The sequence below is a fragment of the Antechinus flavipes genome, chromosome 4, assembly GCF_016432865.1.
Source record: "Antechinus flavipes isolate AdamAnt ecotype Samford, QLD, Australia chromosome 4, AdamAnt_v2, whole genome shotgun sequence".
Classification (NCBI taxonomy): domain Eukaryota; kingdom Metazoa; phylum Chordata; class Mammalia; order Dasyuromorphia; family Dasyuridae; genus Antechinus; species Antechinus flavipes.
The window spans coordinates 364,367,847-364,385,813 of record NC_067401.1 but is presented as its reverse complement, the minus strand read 5'-3'; the positions used below and the strand labels follow the sequence as shown (position 1 = coordinate 364,385,813).

Below are 17,967 nucleotides of genomic sequence, written 5' to 3'. Positions count from 1 at the left end.
TTCTGTGTTGCTGTGGCAAAGCGGAAAAAGCTGATGCAACTTTGTCTTTCTTTTATTTCAACTCTGTGTTAATAGCATTTTGTACTATAGATCCAAGCTTTCCAACATTTCTTGCCCTAGTTTAGAGTTCCTATGACTATGTTCACACCATTCCATTACATAAGATATCTAACACAGTAACAAGCTCGCTCTTTCTCTTCCCTTCTGTCTTCTGATAGTGTTTCCATCTAGCGTGCACGGAGGACTAAGCTTTTTCCAGGATGCTCATTCACCTCTGGTATGTCTACCTGAAACTCCGCTCTATGGGTGGCTCCAAGATGCTGAAGCATTCTTAGTGGCCACAACCAGGTCAAACACCTGGGCACTTGTGTTAAACTAGGTGGTGGGTAACCGAGGGGTCTCAACCCCACTGGTGAATTAGGAGGATGTCCATCCCAGGCGTGGGAAGACTTTCCGGTGTTTTGGGTAGGTGAAAAGGATTTGTTCCAACGGCCACAAGGACAGCTGATGTTTGTTTGATTAGGCACTTGGAAAACCCGAGGTCATGCACTTTTGTCTAGCCACTGAACTTTAAGAACTCTGGAAGAATGAAGCTGATGCCTTTGTGCAACTCTGCCTTATTTAAATCCAATTCACGTGAGAGTCCACACATCACTACTCTCCCAAAAAACAAAGCAAAACTAAATAAACGAAGGACCAATAATATTTTAAGAAACGGGAGTGCAAAGAGTGTTATTTGTCTAGGGTCATACAGTGGGCTTGTATCCGACGCTGCGGGTTGGGGGGCCACCAGCCCGGTTCTTGCCAGTCTTCTCAGACAGATGAACCTTTCCCTCTTTCCCGGGCTCCGCAGCGTCTCTAGCCAGTTCCGCCCTTATTCGCAATGGCTGCTTTTTCCTATTCTCTCCAAGAGCAGTGAAGCCAGCATATGCCAGGCACAGTCTTTACCAGCTTTTCCTTAGTTAACATGGCTACCCTTCCCAATTCCCTTCTATGGTTCCGAAGCCAAGCCGCCAGGAACGCCCAACATTCCCAACTTGCCCCTACCAAAAATGGCCGCCGAATCGCTAGCCTTTTTAACTTATTCTTGACGCCAGGGCCTCACGGACGCCCGTCACTGCCAGGCCGCCCTCACTCAACATGGCTACCCATCCCCATTCTTCTTAATGGTGCCGAAGTCGCCGCAACCGCCCAGGTTACAGGCCGCGATTTCCCGGATGAAGCCACCTCCGCCCGTCTCCGTGCCCTCCCCCTTTCTCACGCCCGCGGCGGTGGTGGCGGCGGCGGCAGCGGTAAGGGCCCGGATGCTGCTCCGCGAGACGGGGCCCCGGAGAGGAGCTGATGGATCCAACATGGCGGCGCCTAGTCTGAGCCGAGAGTGAGGCCCGGGAGGGGGAACGGAGAGGGGCGGGGCTGGGAGGCGGTGGGCCCTGGGGGTGGGGAAGGGGAGGCGGTGACTACGGGCCTTACCCGGGGGAGCCGAGGGGAGGGAAGGGGAGGGGCAGAGACGGGTCGGGACGCCGTAAGGTGAGGTGAGGCGAGGGGAGGGGAGGGGGCAACCGTGGGTCCTGGGCGGGGCGCAGACCGGGAAAGAGGTAGGGGAGAAGCGAAGGGGAAGGGGAGGAGCTGAGCCGAAATAAACGCGAGGGGAGGCCGAGGGGGCATGTGGGGCAGAAGCTGAGGAGGAGTGTGAGGAGTCGGGCCGAGAAGGGGCTGGGGGCCAGAAGAGAGTTGGCCGTGGGGGAGGGAGTTGCCTTCGACTGGCGTCGGATGGGGAAAGGGCGAGGCTGGAGTAAAAGTGAGCTGGAGAGGGGGAGGGGGCGAGGCCCGGGCCGGACTGGGGGGAGGCGGAGGAAGCGAGCCGGACGCGAGGCTGGCCGGACAGTGCATGGGAGAGTTGGGCAGCGTCGGCCTGGACGGGCCGGGTAGCACGGGCACCCCCGGGACGTGGCTGTGTCTGCTGGGAGAGGAAGCGAACAACTCTCGGACTTTCACGGGCGCTCCCCAGTTTCGTGTCCCTGGGCTGTGTGGGAAGGGGGGAGGGATGTGGAGGGGATAGCCCGTTGCGGAAGAAGAGTACTTTTGTATTTTTAAGTCAAAAAACAAAACAAGGAGCAGAGCAAGGAAGCTGTCATTGCCGGGTTGGGATTTCTTGGGGGAAATGAGGTTGTTTGCAGGAGGGGGGAGACCAGGAAAGAAAGCAACCCCAAACTGGACAGTCATTGTCTAGGACCACAGGCCCATTAATGAGTCTCTCCACTCCCCCTTTAGTACTGATGCTGTGTCAGGAAAGGAGTGGTCACTCTGTATCTGTAGAAATGCGGACAGCCTAGCGCCCGGTGACATTTTTGGCATCTGAGTATTGCAGCCCCAGTAAAACACTTGCGTGTCACGTAAGGGGCAGAGGTTCTAACAAGAGACAGCGTGTCCTGTATTTCTACGGGAGTTGTCTCACCCCTTGTTAGAGATAGAGGAAACAGCTGGATCTTCAGATTAGCCACTTAATCCGCCCAATTCTTGGGAGGAGGGGGGTGGAGGAGTGGGAAACAGTCAGCTAGAGTCGTTGCACAACATAAACAGACGCTGGGGAAGCATGGAAATATGGGGGTAGGTGAAGTGTCATTCTTACATTTAAGTATAAACTATGCTCAGTTTTCCCAGCAGTCGCTGAACTTGTAACCTCTGCCCAAGTTTCTGTCAAGGAGCCCACGGGGAATTCGGTTTTGTGGAGGGGAAATCGTTGCTGGGATGCCCGAAGGCATTTCGTAGGTCTCTAATCTTAGGGTTAAGTTATTTCAGTGAAATAATTCTTAGGCTTGTTTCTGTGGTGTTTGGGAAAGCATGTATGGCTCCGACTGTGTCTAGTTTGTTAGAAACAGAACTGACTCGTGTTTTGCTGCTGTATTTGAATATGATTGCTAGAATGGGGAAGAAAAGCTTCTTGCATAGGTAGTCTAATACTCTTCCATTCAGGGAAAAGGAATAAGGGAGGGAATAGTGGCTTTTTTTTTTTTTTTAATCTTAATGGGATACTCCTTTGGGAAAACCTTAGGCTTAAGATGTTGGGGACAATTCCTAAATCAGCTTGGAGAACTCTGTGGTTATTGATTCTTTTGATGGGAGATAACAGGAAATGTTCACTAAAGGCCACCCCATTGTGTCTGGTGGCTCAGTCTCCTCATCCACTCTAGGTATCATGCCCACAGATTCTTATTAGCACCAGCCCAGCCTTGGGGAAGAGGAAAACTTTGGGTTTGGGAAATTTCCTGGAATATTCACTTTAAATCATTTGACAGTTTGTCAGATATCAAGATTTTTTGTCTTTCTCTTTGAAATGGAACATTCTTTCTCTTTACATAATGAGATTTGAGTCTCATTCACTGTTTCTTCCACCTCACTGACATAGGCATCTGAGTGGCAAGTAGGTTGAGAGGGGACAAGTTGTACTAATTGGGCAAACTCCTGGATCCTTTTTATGAAATGGTGGCCTATTTCAAGTGCTATTTAAGTCAGACTATCTCTGGTCACCCACCATGATCCGGTGGACATACCTTTGGGAACTTTATAACTGCGCCCTCCCCTCCCCCCCCCCCCCATTCTGCTCCCTGAAGTAAATCAATGAAGAATAACTATGTCTTAGTCTGCAGTGATGACTAGAATAAAGATTGAAATTAATGTCAAGGGGGTTGATCTGTGGGTCCCAGAACAGGATTCTTGCCATCCCTCTTCAGACTTGTCTGACTAGCTGATTGTGAGGCCACCACCTACTGTTGGCTGAATGGCCTTAGGGTCCTTCTTATCCTCCTCTGTAAAGTAACCTATGGGATTTCTTCCAAGTCTAAATCTGTGTGATCTTTTGATCTAGAGCTTAATATGGTTATTATTTTCTGGAATTTGGAGAAATTACCATCAGAATGCTTTGAGTCTTGCTTGAGTCAGAAGGATCTTAGACTTCTCCCTCACTGTTACTCTCGTATGGCTGCAATGCTTCTCCTGGGTCTTGGATTCTGCTAGCAAGCCAGGGAGGTAGGGGACTGGAAAAATTCAGGACTCAATCAGGCCATTATCTGAATTGGGGACACTTGAGGAAACCAATTCTGATTGATTAGAAGTGAGGTGTTTACCTGTCTAGCTGCCTAACTTCTGGTTCTCACGGGAAGTTAAGTGTATTACTCTTAAAAGGCTGTTTTATGACCAGCCAAAAGCGAAAAACTTTCTGCTATCCCTGTCTGGGGGAGAGTTGGAGGTGTGAAATTGAGGTAAAAAAGATCTGGCTTGTGAATACATGACTAGACTGTGGAATCATAGTGAAAAGAATGATGAACTAGAAGTTATGGTATCTAGTTTGATTCCTAACTGGCTATAATTCTGGGTAAGAATGTCTTTCGACTTATTTGCATATCTATAAGATGAACACAGACTAGATGATTATCCCTCTACCAAGATCTGTGTGACTGATTTTGTGTGACAATTTTTTTCAGGGTTTTCCAGGCCCTTTTATGTGTTTGGGAGTTCGAGCGTCTAAGCTCTCAAGTCTTGGTTTGGGCCATTCCTCTCAAATTGGTATTCCTAGTGGAATACCAAATTCTCTGGCTACTGGTTCTCCTCCTTCTCTTTTTAAAAAAAGAGAACAGTCCCAGTGTTCTCCTCTTTATTTCTGGACTCTCTGAAACAATAATAAAGGTCAAGGCAGGTCTTGCTAATCAGTATTCTAGTCATAGTCTTTCCTCTAAGACCCTTAGTAAAGCACCTCTGGTGCAAGAGTCCTTCATTTGTTAATTCCTTTATGGGTCTTGGGACTTAAATTTTTTTTATGTTAAAAATAAGTAGAGTGGCCTGTTCTTTTATTAAAGAGGCTATTTTGGGGCTTTATTATAGTAGATAAGGCTGTTAATGGTGCTGTGTCTAGATTAGAAGCAAGGTATTAGTGACAGGGTTGGTTTGATGCTCAGAAACCTGTGTTCTGTGTTGGGACTTGATTTTCAAATGTGTTACTTGATTTATATGGGCTCCTGTGTCACAAACTCACAGAAGCAGCTTTACTAGAGAAAGTTTGAATACTTGAGAATTTCCCCTGCTCTTCTTGAAGACTGCTCACTTTGGACCTGCATGGATAAATTCTTTCAAGTTTACTTTTTTCTTTTTTTTTTGCTGAAGCAATTAAGGTTAAGTGACTTGCCCAGGATCACACAGCTAGGAAGTTATTAAGTGTTAAGCCAGATCTGAACTCCTGTCCTCTTGATTTCAAGGTTGGTGCTCTTTCCTTTACTTTCTAGTCCATCTATTTATACATATGGCTTATACCAAGAGGAGTAAAGTGATTAGAGGCAGAGACAGCTAGGTCTTCTTGGGTTCTTAAGAGTTTACTCCTGCTGAGAGATCTTTTCTTCTAGAAAAAGGCAGGTAAGGTGAAAAGGTAAAAAGGCAGTTCTAAGTAAATCTTTTGTCCCTGCAATCTCACAGGCAACAACTGTGACAGATAGCCTAGCCACCTTTGTGTACATTCCTCTCAAAACTATGATGTAGGTTAGGGCTTTATGATCTAACTAAGCCTGGGAGAAAAAGTCAGTTCTTTGACTCTAGACCTGCACAAGATACTCCAATCTTCCAACTTGGGAGTATTTTCACTAGCTATCTTTCATGCTTAGAATTCTCTACTTCATATCTGTCTTCTCACTTCCTTCAAGTCCCAGGTAAAATGCAACCTACAAGAAGTCTGTCTTAATCCTCCTTCATGCCAATCCCTTCTATTTGTTATTTCCAATTTATTCTGTATATATCTTGTTTGTACAATGTTCTTATAATGTTCTTTCCCTTAAAAGTAGAAACTGTCTTTTGTACTTTGTAATTTTGTAAATTTGTAACTTTGTACAGTACCTGGCATATAGTAAGCACTTAATGTTTGTTGACTGACTTTAGGACAAATTGGGTTTCAGGCAGGAGAGAGGATGCCTGGATTATAAGTGAAGAGGATTTATGTTGTCTATCAATGGCAATTGAGATTCTCTACCAGAGTAGATGTTGTGCTTGAGCTCTGATTCTGCTGTCAACTGTTAGTCAAGTGAATTTCCCTAATTTCATTCACTTCTCCAAGCCTGGTTTTCCTAATCTACAAAATGAGATTTGACAAGATAACTTCTAAGGTTTCTTCTGTAACTAAAGTTTTGTGACTCATTACATCTGGTGCAGCTTTTTTTATTTCATGAAGTAGGGGAATGGAATAATTTTGGTGCTAGAGCTAGAACCCAGGTTTTTCTAGCTTCTTTCTGGTGAACTGAATCAGTATGAGAAGGGATATCTCTGGTAGGAGATGAAGAGTGTCTGGGATGTGGGTGGGGGAATGATGGTGATTCTTGAGAGCATCTCTTCAAGGAACATGACACTAAAATGGCCACCAAATGCTAATTTAGGGAGAAGATAAACTGTTTCCTATCTCTGGATGGATTTCAAAGCTATGGGAACTGTTCTGGTAAGGACAGACACAGAACTCCAATTCACTGAAGCTCCTCTTGTTGTTACAGCACACTGAGGATTGTAGTGAGTGAGCAGAGGCTCCGGAGACTGGAGTACGCCTGAGCCCCGGCATGGCGGGGCTAAAGCGTCGGGCCAGCCAGGTGTGGCCCGAGGAGCGGGGAGAGCAGGAGCACGGGCTTTACAGCTTGCACCGCATGTTCGACATTGTGGGCACCCACCTGACGCACCGCGACGTGCGTGTCCTCTCCTTCCTTTTTGTGGACGTCATTGATGACCATGAGCGGGGCCTCATCCGGAGTGGACGGGACTTCTTGTTGGCGCTGGAGCGCCAGGGCCGGTGTGATGAGAGTAACTTTCGCCAGGTGCTGCAGCTGCTGCGCATCATCACGCGACATGACCTGCTGCCCTACGTCACGCTCAAGAGGAGGCGGGCTGGTGAGGGGTTTACTGGGAGCTGGGAACACGAGGGTCAAGGAAGGAGTTCATGAGGGACTGGGGAGGAAGAGCACCGAGGCCCGGGGTCTGAGTCTTGCCCGAGGAAACATCTGGATGAGAGTGGCCTCAAGTCCTTAGTGCAGGATAGATGGGTGTGGGTGTATGTGTCCCATCTTTCCCTGAATGACTTACTTTTCTTCTCTCCCCACACACAGTGTGCCCAGATCTTGTAGACAAATACCTGGAGGAAACGTCAATCCGTTACGTGACCCCCAGAGCCCACAGTAACCCAGAGCCGGGACCTCCCCAAACCCCTAAATCAGGTGAAGAGATGTAGATGTCCTTTAGTTCCTCTAATTAAGAGGATTCTAGTCTTATTCTATGCCTAATTTCCAAAACCAGGTGAAAGAATACTGACTCCTCCCCTTCTGGCCCCACATAAAGCTAAGGGGATGCCCCTAATATACTCTCTGCTGTTCCTTTTAGGTTGTGTGGATTACTTTAAAATGTTTGATGGCTGTTCTCTCCCCCCTTCACTGTCACTTTCTACTAATTCTGCCTCCTCCCCTCCTTCCCAAAGAGTTAAGCATCAATTTATTTGCAGTCCCATAAATTGATAGTGGAATAGATGATTATGGGACTATTCTTTTATTTATTCCCCTTTTCCCACCAGTGCCTCCCCACTATCCTGTGGTGTGCTGCCCCAATGCTGGCCAACAGATGTGCATCAAACGGCCAGCTCGAGGAAGAGCCACACTTGTAAGTCAGCGGAAGCGCCGGAAGTCTGTGACACCAGACCCCAAGGAAAAACAGACTTGCGGTAAGAGAGCTACAGTGTGGTCCAGGCAGAGAGCTACTGGAAGTGAAGTTATTCTTCAAAAAGGCAGAGCATACTTTTTTCTCCGATAGATTGGGATGTTGAAAGTGGTTGAGGGGCTGAACCTTTCCCTCATTCTTTTAGAATGACCCTGAATTAATTTCAGGGTATAGTACCCCAAAGACTCTCCCTGCTAAGTTTTCTGTCCAATGGGCAAAAAAGAGTTAAAGTAATTTGAAGTGTGACTATCAGTCTATTTAATATAGAAAAAATTCACTCCCATATCTCCAAATTGGTTTGATTCGGAGGTGATATAGTCTTATTGTCTCCCCTTACTAAGAACTCTTTTCTTCCCTGCATTTTCCTTTAGGCCTAAGAATGGGCTAACAAAATTTGTAGGTATATGAGATATGTATAGAAAAGAAAAAGGGAACTCTACCCTAGAGAAAAATTACTATTACCTTCCTTTAGTGTCTTGGTCTTTCACCTCTATTGATCTACCAGGCTATGGACTAAGTACTCACCTTTTTTTTTCCTTATAGACATCAGGCTTCGGGTGAGGGCTGAGTACTGCCAGCATGAGACAGCTTTGCAGGGCAATGTCTTCTCAAATAAGCAGGACCCACTTGAACGCCAGTTTGAGCGTTTCAACCAGGCCAACACTATCCTCAAATCCCGGGACCTGGGTTCCATCATCTGTGACATCAAGTTCTCTGAGCTCACCTACCTCGATGCCTTCTGGCGCGACTACATCAATGGCTCCCTCCTGGAAGCGCTCAAAGGCGTCTTCATCACAGACTCACTTAAACAGGCCGTGGGCCATGAGGCTATCAAGCTGCTGGTGAATGTGGATGAGGAGGACTATGAGTTGGGCCGACAGAAACTTCTGAGGAACTTGATGCTGCAGGCACTGCCCTGACCCTCCTCTTACTTTTCACAAATTTGGGGCCTTGGCTTGGCACCCACCTCTGGAATTCACACACTGTTTGGGGTTTTCTCCACACCCCTCCTGTCATCTTCCCCCCCTTCTTTTTTAAAGGAAAAGACAAAAAAGTGGAAGTTTGTCTCCCCATCCTCTCTCCCACCCACTGACTTCCGTAAGCCTGGGAATCAAGCCTGGGTAAGGAAGAAAGAAGCAGTTTTGTTTCAGAGTGCTCTGTGGAACTGCTGCTGAAGTGGTTTGAGGGGTTAATAGGAGGCTCTCTCAATTGCCCTCAGGCTTCAGGAGGGCTAGTTTTGTTTTTTGTTTTGTTTTGTCTGAGAAACCAAAGGGCTGTGGTGTGAGAGCTTGCAGGAGAGAGGTAAGAGTCAGGATTGTATAACAGGGATTTACCACCCATTCCCTCCACCCTGCTGAGTTTGTAAGGAAAAAGTTGAACAATGATTTTTTAAGGTATGGCCTCCTCACTTGCTCACTCCTGGCCCCTGGTGCTTCCCTCTCTCTTCCCCCTTCCCAGGGATAGAGGTTAGGGGCTCTTTTCCTAGTCTGGGTCCCTCGTTTTCCCTGTCAGCTTCTCTTCTAGGAAGCAGTGAGAAGGGGAGGACTGGGGCAACCCGAGAACCCCTTGTCTGTGCGCTCTTGTGCACAAGTGCCTGTATGTATGCAGGATGGGGGGAAGGGTTGCTGGTAGCCCACACTCCCAAAGAAAGGAGTGTGTGGCATTTTTCCTTCCATGTTCAAGTGAAAATAAATGTATCCTGCAGCCCATTCCCATCTCTTGTTGTCTGGCTTGGATTGGAGTCAGAGCTGGGAAATCCCCTTGAGGCTTGTCTAAGTACAACCTCTCTCTTCTTAGTCTTCAGTACTTGAATTGCCCCATTTCCCTACTAATATTGAAGAATGGGCTGGGACAAATGTAACTTCAGCACTTGTTTTGACAGATTATGAATAGTCCTAGTTGCCACTATGGTCTAGTATTTTTGTTGCTACACTGGTTCCCTTACCCCCAAAGGAGATGTCGAGACTTGGGACTTCATGACTATATTTTTTTAACGTCAGTGCTACTCAGGCCTTGGTGTGTAGCTTTAGTTTTCATAGAATTGTGATTTAAGAGCCTATCTATATGCAACTAAAATCTGAGTCCAAAAAAAGCATTTCTGGGGCTTTACAACAGGTTGAACCTGTATGCCACAAAAGAAAGGGAAGAGAGGTTCTTCAGTAGCTTGGGGTCCTGCCTCCAAGCCACAGATCCTCACTGGCCCAAAATAGGACCCTGGTTCATTGAGTAGAAGTCAAGGATCTGGGCGACCCAAATTGCCATACAGGTCAGGTCTTCGGTGCTGAGCCACAGGTATATGTTGGCGTACCTGACGCAAATAGGCCAGGTCAATGTGGGCAAGGCAGAGGCCTGGCCCCTCAGAACAGCGGGCTACCACAACTCCCCAAGGGTCCACCACCATACTGTGTCCATAACTCCCTCTTTTTTCATGGTGTTGTCCCCATTGTGCTGCAGCAATCACGTAGCATTGTGTCTCTATAGCCCGAGCACGGAGCAGAACCTGGGGAAAGAAAGAAAATGGATGAAATAAATTTCAGCATCTGGTGAAGAAAAGTGGGAAGGAGTAGAGCAGTAACCTATAGAAATAATGTTCCTCTAATCAGTTCTGAGAGATGGTCATGAAAAGCTAGGAAAGAAATACAGCAATGTCTATGTATTGCTATATATTGGCAGGTTCTTACCTCCCAGTGAGCTGGTCCTGTGACTGAGCCAAAGGCTGAAGGATAGGTGAGAATTTCAGCACCATCCTGGGCTAATGCAAGGGAAAGCTCTGGAAATCGCAAGTCATAGCAAATGGCCAGGCCTACCTGGAATGGAGAGTAGGATATTTAGCTTCTCTGGTACAATGGCCACTCTTCATACTATTCTACTGTTTTCTTGCCCCCTCCAATGTATTCCCATTCCTTTCCCCCCACTTTAACCTCCTCCCTTCCCTCCCTGCCAACCTTGCCAGCTGGTGTACTGACAGGTGACCCAAGAGTGGGCCCAGGTATAGTAGAGTTGCTCTCACACATGGATCCCTGTCCTGGGAGCTCCACATCACAGAGGTGTGTCTTCCTATATGTGGCCACAATAGAGCCTTGGGAGTAGAAGAGGAATACTCTGCTGATGATTCTATATTCCCTCCTGTTGCCCCAGATCAGGAGCTGCTTATAGTTAGGAACCAGAAGCACAAATGTTACATTGACAAGGTGTATGATTGGTTTTTGTTTTGTTTTGTTTTTTTAGGAGGGGGAGGGAAGGAAGAGAGACAAAAGAGAGCAGAGGCAATGCAACTGGTGAATGGCCTTGAAGGCTTGGCAAATTGTCTCCAAGGTCTCAAGCAAGGAAAGTGCAAGGGAGTGAAGTTGGAGTCTAAAAATCAGATTGTAAGAATGCAACTCAAAGGGCAGGAGAGGGTTAATAGAAAAAGTTAGGGACTTAAAGTCTCACCCTTATTGTCTAGGAGCACGTGACAATTATAAATGCGCTGAGTCTGCTCCCAATCTTGGCCACGTTCATGAAAACCACCAAGGGATATCCAGAGTCCACATTCCCTTCAGATAAAGCAAAAGACCACCCTCCTTAGAACTGTTTCTGTCAGTCAGCGGAGCCTCCTAACCCAGTGCTGCGCTTTTGCTACCTTCCATACCTGGCAAGTCGGGCATACCGATTCACAAGATCCCCACCCAGTGGCTCAGACAGTTTAAGTGTCTCTGCTGGGTCCCGAGCAATGAAGTCGAAGGCCTCGGGCAGGAAGGCCAGGCAGGCACCTAACTTGGCAGCCTCCCGAACCAGACCTGAACAGGCTTCAAAGGTCTGTTCCTTATCTGGTGTTGATGTCACCTGGCACACTGCTACCAGGGGCAAACTTCGAGAAGAAGAAGAAACAGCCATGGTCCCAGCCCTGTGAAAAACAGGAGGCTCAGACCTCAGGCATCACATGAGAAGTGCCTCAGGTGCCATTAGACGTTTTCCCTTCAGTCATGGTGCCCCTGTAGTGAATGTCTTCTTCCCGCGCCCCCCTTCCCCAGGCCTCAGCTGGCCCTAAAACGGGCATCATGATATAGAAACTTCACCGGACAGTGGGTTACTTTATGAAAAGCTATCTATGCAAATACACAGATGAACCACGGTTATTGCTCTACATAAGTGCTGAACCAGTTGGGAATCCTGTCTCCCCTGCTCTCCCCTCTTCCTTGATCCAGAGCAGGTAGAGCGGGCATTACCTGTTATGCCTGATGCCCGCTGGGTCACGAAACCGGGAGAGGCCAGGCAGCTTGAATCCAGAGCGAAGCAGCAAGCACTTTCTCGGCGTCCGGAGGGTAGCGCTCAGCCTAGGGAAGACCAGAGTTCTAGGACCCTCTCACTCCTCTGGAATGCCGGGACACTAAGCTGCCCCCAGAACACGTAGTGGGGCCCTACGGGAGCACCTCCCAGTCTCCTAGCTAAGCTCCGCGGGTGGGGCGCTCGTGCACGGCTGCTGCGCCGGACCCCACTGGCCCTCTCCTGGCACTGACGCAGTACAAATCTCTCCCTGCAGAACAGCGGAATCCCTAAGGGGCAAGAAAACCATCCCCACGTTCCGCATCTGCATTCACTTCCCAGACCCCCCTACCCTTTGCCCCGATATGCACTGCCCCTGACCCAGCTCGATCTTTCCCTCCTCCCACATCTCTCCCTGGGGTAGGACATTCTGGCACAAACTGTGGAAGCCACAGAGTAGGGTCCTACATGGAGCCGGAGTCGGAGCCTGAGTTGGGGGAGGTCCGCAAATCCCTCTCTCGCCTCCCGCCCTAAGGTCTAGAAGATTTGAGGCCATGGGGCACCCGGAAACGTCGGGCCCGCCCACCGGAAGTGCCCCAAACCAAGATGGCGCTCCAGGCACCAAAATCTGGAGGCCGAGGCGTCCGGACGTGACGCACGAGGAGGCGAGTATTGGGTTTATAGGGCCCTACACCTAGCGGGCGGGTAAAGATGGCGGAGAGCAGCAACCGGGGCAACAAGAGTAGCGGCAGCGGCGCTGCCAGCACGGGCAAGGGGGCAGTGTCGGCGGAGCAGGTAAGCGTCGCTGCTAGCACGGCGACCGCGGCTCCTGGTCGGGGCAGTGGGGGCGGGGCCTGTAGCACGTGCGGTAACCTCCGCTGCAGCCCGGGTTCGCCGGGCCACGGCCCCATCGTGGGCAAGCCTGGGCCCCCCACTGCAGAGGGAGAGGGCATTGCGGGGGTACGTCTGTGCCCTGTGTGGACAGGGTGGTGGGTTCAGGGAGCAGCCCCCAGTCCCATCCATGGGTATGAGTCCAGGGTCTTCCCCAGCTCTCAGTGAGTCAGGGAAAGGATCGGGGACTTCATGGAGAGGATAGGCCCCTCCCTGGGAAAGGGCCATGTGAAGCCTGAAATCCACCAGGCAGGCTAAATGCCTAGTCTTGCAGGGTGAGGACAAGTGCCCCCAGTCTGTGGTTGAGCTTGTTGGGGGAGATTTCGCAGGATTCCACCCTGTCCTTTGACAGTTGGTGCTTCGGCCAGGTTAGTGTGAGCCTGAGCTCTAGGGTCTGCCCCCTGCTGTGCGGCAGGAAAGGGCCCCAGGGGCATGACTTGTGAGAAGAGCGAGAGTAACACCCCATGTGCGTGGGTGTGGGAGGCCTTGGGAAGTGTATTCCAAAACATCTGCCATGGGGTGACTGGAATATTGTACCCTACTTGATGTAAATATGCAACATTTTTTACCTAAAAAATAGGATTTCTGGCCCTCCAAAATATGTAAATGTAAAAAAACCCAGCTATTTAAAATTGTTAATTTAAATCTTTTAAATTTGTTATTCGTAAAAGTGATTTTTGAGGCAGCTAGATGGCTCAGTGAATATTCTGATCCTTAAGTCAGGAGCACCTGAGTTCAAATTTGACCTTAGATAAACACTTAACTAGCTGTGTGATCCTGGACAAGTCACTTAACCTCAGTTGCCTGGGGGGGAAGTGATTTTTGCTCTTGACCATTTCATATTGCAATTTAAGAGGGTACTTCTTTTGGCTGGCTCTGCTTTTCTTTGAAGTCAATACTTATTGAGAATTTGGAGGAGTAGGTGGGAGGGTGTCCACAGAGCACCCACTTGTAAAGAATACAGAAAATACACAGAATCAGGGATTACTTGGTCTGCAGAGGAAGTCTCAGGAGCAGTTAGGAGTGAATTTGCCTTCCTAGTGTTATTCAAGTAGGACTTTGCATTTACATCATTATAATCTGCTGTCCCCTCATGCTGGAACTCACACTCTTCAAAGTTCCAGCTTTACCTTCTAAATATGTGATGATTATTTCCTTTAATTGGAGTCATTTTCAACTGTTTGTGATCTTGTGGACCAGAGCACACAGGTACTATCTGTGGTTTTCTTGGCAAAGATACTGGAGTGCTTTGCTAATTTCTTCTCCAGTGCCTTAGGGTTCAGTAACTAGTAGATATCTGAGGCTATATTTGAACTCAGGTCTTCCTGATCCTGATCCAATGATCTATTCACTGAGCTGCATTTTTATAGTGCCTACTCTGTGCAGGCACTATGTTGGTTGCTTTACAAGTATCATTTGACTTGACTGGAATCAGGCTGGATGTCAGTTTAGTTCTTCCTCATTGCAGGCCTAGCACTCTTTACTGATCACCCATTACTACCTTCTCCCCAAAATTCTCTTGTATTTCTGTTTATCTTTACATATATTTTGGGGGTGTCCCCATCTATACATGCCTCCCCTAATAAAATGTAAACTTGAGAGCAAGAAATACTTTGTTTATATCTGTCGATCAATAAACATTTATTAAGCACCTTCTACAGGCCTGGCACTGTGATATGCTCCGGGGATGGAAAAAAGCCTCAACCCTCTTCCAATTCTCCTCCCCCCCCCCAAAAAAAAAAAAAAAAAAAAAAACATAAAAATCTAGCCCTTGCCCTCAATGAGCTTACAGCCTTGTGAGGAAAAACAAAGAGCAAATGAATGTACACAAAAAAGCTAAATAGAAGATAAATAGGAGAGATGGCACCGGAAATAATAGCCTTCCCATAGGTGGTTTGATTTTAGTTTAGGTACCTAAAGGGGGCCAGAGAAGTCAGAAGGCACAAATGACAAAGAAGAGCATTCCAGGAATAGGGGACAGCCAGAGAAAATGCCTTGAACCAAGATGACATCTTGTTTAAGAAATAGCCAAGAGACCAGTATTACTGGAATGAAGAATAGGTGGTAGCAGAATATGGTGTAAGAAAATTGGAAAAGTCAGAGGGGACTAAGGGCTTTGAATGCCAGAGGACTTTGTATTTGTTCCTAGAGGCAACATGATGTCACTGGAATCTTGGGTAGGAGAGTAATGAAGTTAGATTTGCTCTTTTAAGAGAATCTTTTTTTTTCTTTCTTAAAAAAGCTTACCAGCTAACTTTAGCTTATAAAACTTTGAAAACTGGCCTCCTGTTTCTCTGTTCTTATACTTTATTCCAAATAACCTATGATTCAGGGACGTGGGCCTTCTTGCTGGCTCTTTACACATGTCATTCTGTTTCCTGCCCCTCACTTGAAATGTTCCTCCCTCATTACCTCTATTTTCCAACATTCCTAACATTCCTGGCTTCCTACTCAGCTCAAATCCCACCTTCTGCTAGCTTTTCCCTATCTTCCCTCCCCCCTTCCTTCTGAGATTGATTGATATGTATATTTGTTTTAGGTATATACTCATTTGGATGTAGTCCATGCTAGAAAATATGAGAACAGTATGGTGTCAGGGAAAGGGAAATGAGAGTTATATATAAGCATTGGAATAGGGAAAGGAAGACCACAGTAGTAAAGATCATTTGGAAATTCTGGGAGCAGAGTTTAATATTCCCTTGAGAGTTAGTGTTGAATTATCTGTTGGCTTAAAACCATTTTCAGCTTTGAGTAGTTGTCTATTTATGCCTGTCTATGAATGGCTAAAATTCTCCACTCTTAAAAAACCTAAACTGATTTGGAGTGGCATCTGATTCAAAATTCACCTGTAACTTAGAAGCATCTTTGATCCTCACTAGTTAACAAGAATAATTTTGTTTTTTAAAATATCAAACTTCCCTTAGTTGCTTTAACTTCAAGGGTTCAGGAATTGATTTTATTTCACAAAATAATACTTTTTGAGTGTATACTAAGAAAATGTTATCTTTTCAGGTGAGTAGATTCCATCATTTGTATTCACACAGGAAGACAGTCATTTAGATTTTGTTGGAGTCCAAGTTGGTCAATCAATATTTATTAAGTACCTACTATATCTGATACTGTGCTAGAGATTCAAAATTCAAGCAATACCTGCCTTATTTTCTAACAAAGTTGACAGCATACACCTGTATGTAGACATGAAACCTGGGAGAGAGAAGGCACTAGGAATCGGGGCATCAGGAAAGGCCTTATGCAAATGTCAGTGCTAAAAGATTCCAAGGGGGGAGTGGGCGTGTTAGTAGAGAATTCATTCCAAGCAGAGGAAATAGTGCAAAGGGGCATGGAGACAGGAGACTGTTAGGGGTGACAACCATCACGAAGGCCATTTTGGTTGGATCATATGAAAGGAAGTAATGTATAGTAAGGCTGGAAGGGTAAAATGGGGCCAAATTATGAAGGGCTTTAAATGCCAAAAGGAGGTATATTTATATAGCATTGGATTTATTGAATGAGGATGGGATTATGCCACATTGTCACATTTGAGCTTAGAAATTTTGTTGGCAGCTGTTTGAAGGATGAATTGGCATATTGAGACACTGAGGTATAGTGACCAGTTAGAAGGTCATTTTCTGGGGCAGCAGAGGCCACCAGAGTATTTTAAGAAGCAACCAAGGAGATTCTGATATATTGCACAGTGAGTGAGGCACCAAAGGTAGGGAATTCCGTAAGGCTAAATTAGTTGCTATGTTCTTTTCTCTAGTTGTGAAATTAGAGAAGAAAGTGGGTCTTGCTAGGAAAGATTATAGGGAAGGGTATTAGATTGGACACTAAATTAATATGATCAAGTCAGAGTTTGGACTACTCTTTTTCTAGTTTATAGTCTCAGTCCTAGATAGTAAGTATAGAGAGTACAAGCCCAGGGAACAGCATTATGTGGGGAGATCAGCCATACTTGTTGTGCGTACATGTGCCAATGTTAGTACTTGTCCTGGCCATCTCTGTATTTTCTGTGCATGTAGGAATCATCCCCCAAAGGGAAGATTATTTCAGACAAGGATAAATGAGGCCAAGTTAGGACCCTTGAGTTGTACTTCTTTTCTCCACATGTATATTGCCACCTAAGGAACCATCTCCATAAGGTTCTTTCCCTCACCTTATCTCTCCTCTTCCCTAGGTGGTTGCTGGCTTCAACCGCCTTCGACAGGAGCAGAGGGGCCTGGCATCCAAAGCAGCTGAGCTGGAAATGGAGTTGAATGAACACAGGTGAGAGGTCTGGGGGAAGAATTAAGGAAGAGTTGGGGTGGGGGGGTAAAGGGGAAGTCTATGCTGTGTTGGGGCTCTATCTCAGACCTTTCTCCTTCCTACCCTAGCCTAGTGATAGATACACTGAGAGAAGTGGATCCAACCCGGAAGTGCTATCGAATGGTTGGGGGGGTTCTGGTGGAGCGAACTGTCAAAGAGGTGCTTCCTGCTTTGGAGGGTAACAAGGAGCAGGTAAGGGGTGGGGGAGAGATGGGAAGAGGTTAAAACTTAATGTGAGTGCATTTGGTCAAATGCCAGCATCAAAGTATCTCTTGAGTTAGGTCCATTCTTTTTATGGGCTTTGAAACCAAGCTGGGCTCTGGGAGGAAGTAGGGCAACAGTGATCTTATTTCTTTTTCTCATCTCACCATTTGGACTGCTCAGTCTTAGCTAGAAGCAGCCCCTGAGGTGACATTTCTCCTTGACTTCCCTTATAAACAGTTTATTACCAAATAGAGACTGTCAGTATTCTCATTTAACCCGAATTCTCACCTCCAGATTCAGAAGATCATTGAGACACTGACCCAACAGCTTCAAGCAAAGGGAAGGGAGTTGAATGACTTCAGGGAGAAACATAATATTCGACTAATGGGCGAGGATGAGAAGCCAGCAGCCAAGGACAATGGGGAGGGGTCTGGGGCCAAAGCCAGCTCAGCTGGTGTACTGGTCTCCTAAGAATCAAAACCTTTGTCACGTTTTTCTCCCATGCCTCTTACATATACCCTTTATTATTATTTTTCTTTGTTGCTGCTCTTGTAATATTTTTGTTAAATAAATGGTTTGGTCTCAATGCCCAGTTGTGTG

At 46.9% G+C, this 17,967-nt stretch overlaps 3 protein-coding genes across 4 annotated transcripts; 2 read left to right on the top strand and 1 right to left on the bottom strand.

Annotated features, from left to right (window-relative positions):
• The first annotated feature begins 1,104 nt into the window (after positions 1–1,104).
• DEDD (death effector domain containing) lies at positions 1,105–9,434 on the top strand. 2 transcript variants are annotated; one of them, XM_051998222.1, is made up of 5 exons: positions 1,105–1,378; positions 6,522–6,909; positions 7,125–7,232; positions 7,583–7,729; positions 8,269–9,434. In XM_051998222.1, exons 2-5 carry the CDS (start codon positions 6,585–6,587, stop codon positions 8,643–8,645), a joined length of 957 nt encoding a protein of 318 aa, XP_051854182.1. In that variant the 5' UTR covers positions 1,105–1,378; positions 6,522–6,584; the 3' UTR covers positions 8,646–9,434. The 2 variants fall into 2 exon arrangements, with proteins under 2 accessions (XP_051854182.1, XP_051854183.1); XM_051998223.1 differs by lacking the exon at positions 1,105–1,378 and adding an exon at positions 1,780–1,798.
• A 257-nt stretch (positions 9,435–9,691) lies between these two features.
• NIT1 (nitrilase 1) lies at positions 9,692–12,557 on the bottom strand. The gene is made up of 7 exons (XM_051998221.1): positions 12,439–12,557; positions 11,934–12,041; positions 11,357–11,611; positions 11,158–11,261; positions 10,671–10,804; positions 10,407–10,532; positions 9,692–10,225 (listed from the first exon to the last, which is right to left on the bottom strand). Coding segments are annotated over exons 1-7 (996 nt in total). The 5' UTR covers positions 12,441–12,557; the 3' UTR covers positions 9,692–9,958.
• Positions 12,558–12,647: 90 nt separating this feature from the next.
• On the top strand, positions 12,648–17,953 carry PFDN2 (prefoldin subunit 2). Its single transcript, XM_051998225.1, has 4 exons — positions 12,648–12,765; positions 17,036–17,124; positions 17,232–17,355; positions 17,662–17,953. Exons 1-4 carry the CDS (start codon positions 12,682–12,684, stop codon positions 17,836–17,838), a joined length of 474 nt encoding a protein of 157 aa, XP_051854185.1. The 5' UTR covers positions 12,648–12,681; the 3' UTR covers positions 17,839–17,953.
• The last annotated feature ends 14 nt before the right edge of the window (positions 17,954–17,967 follow it).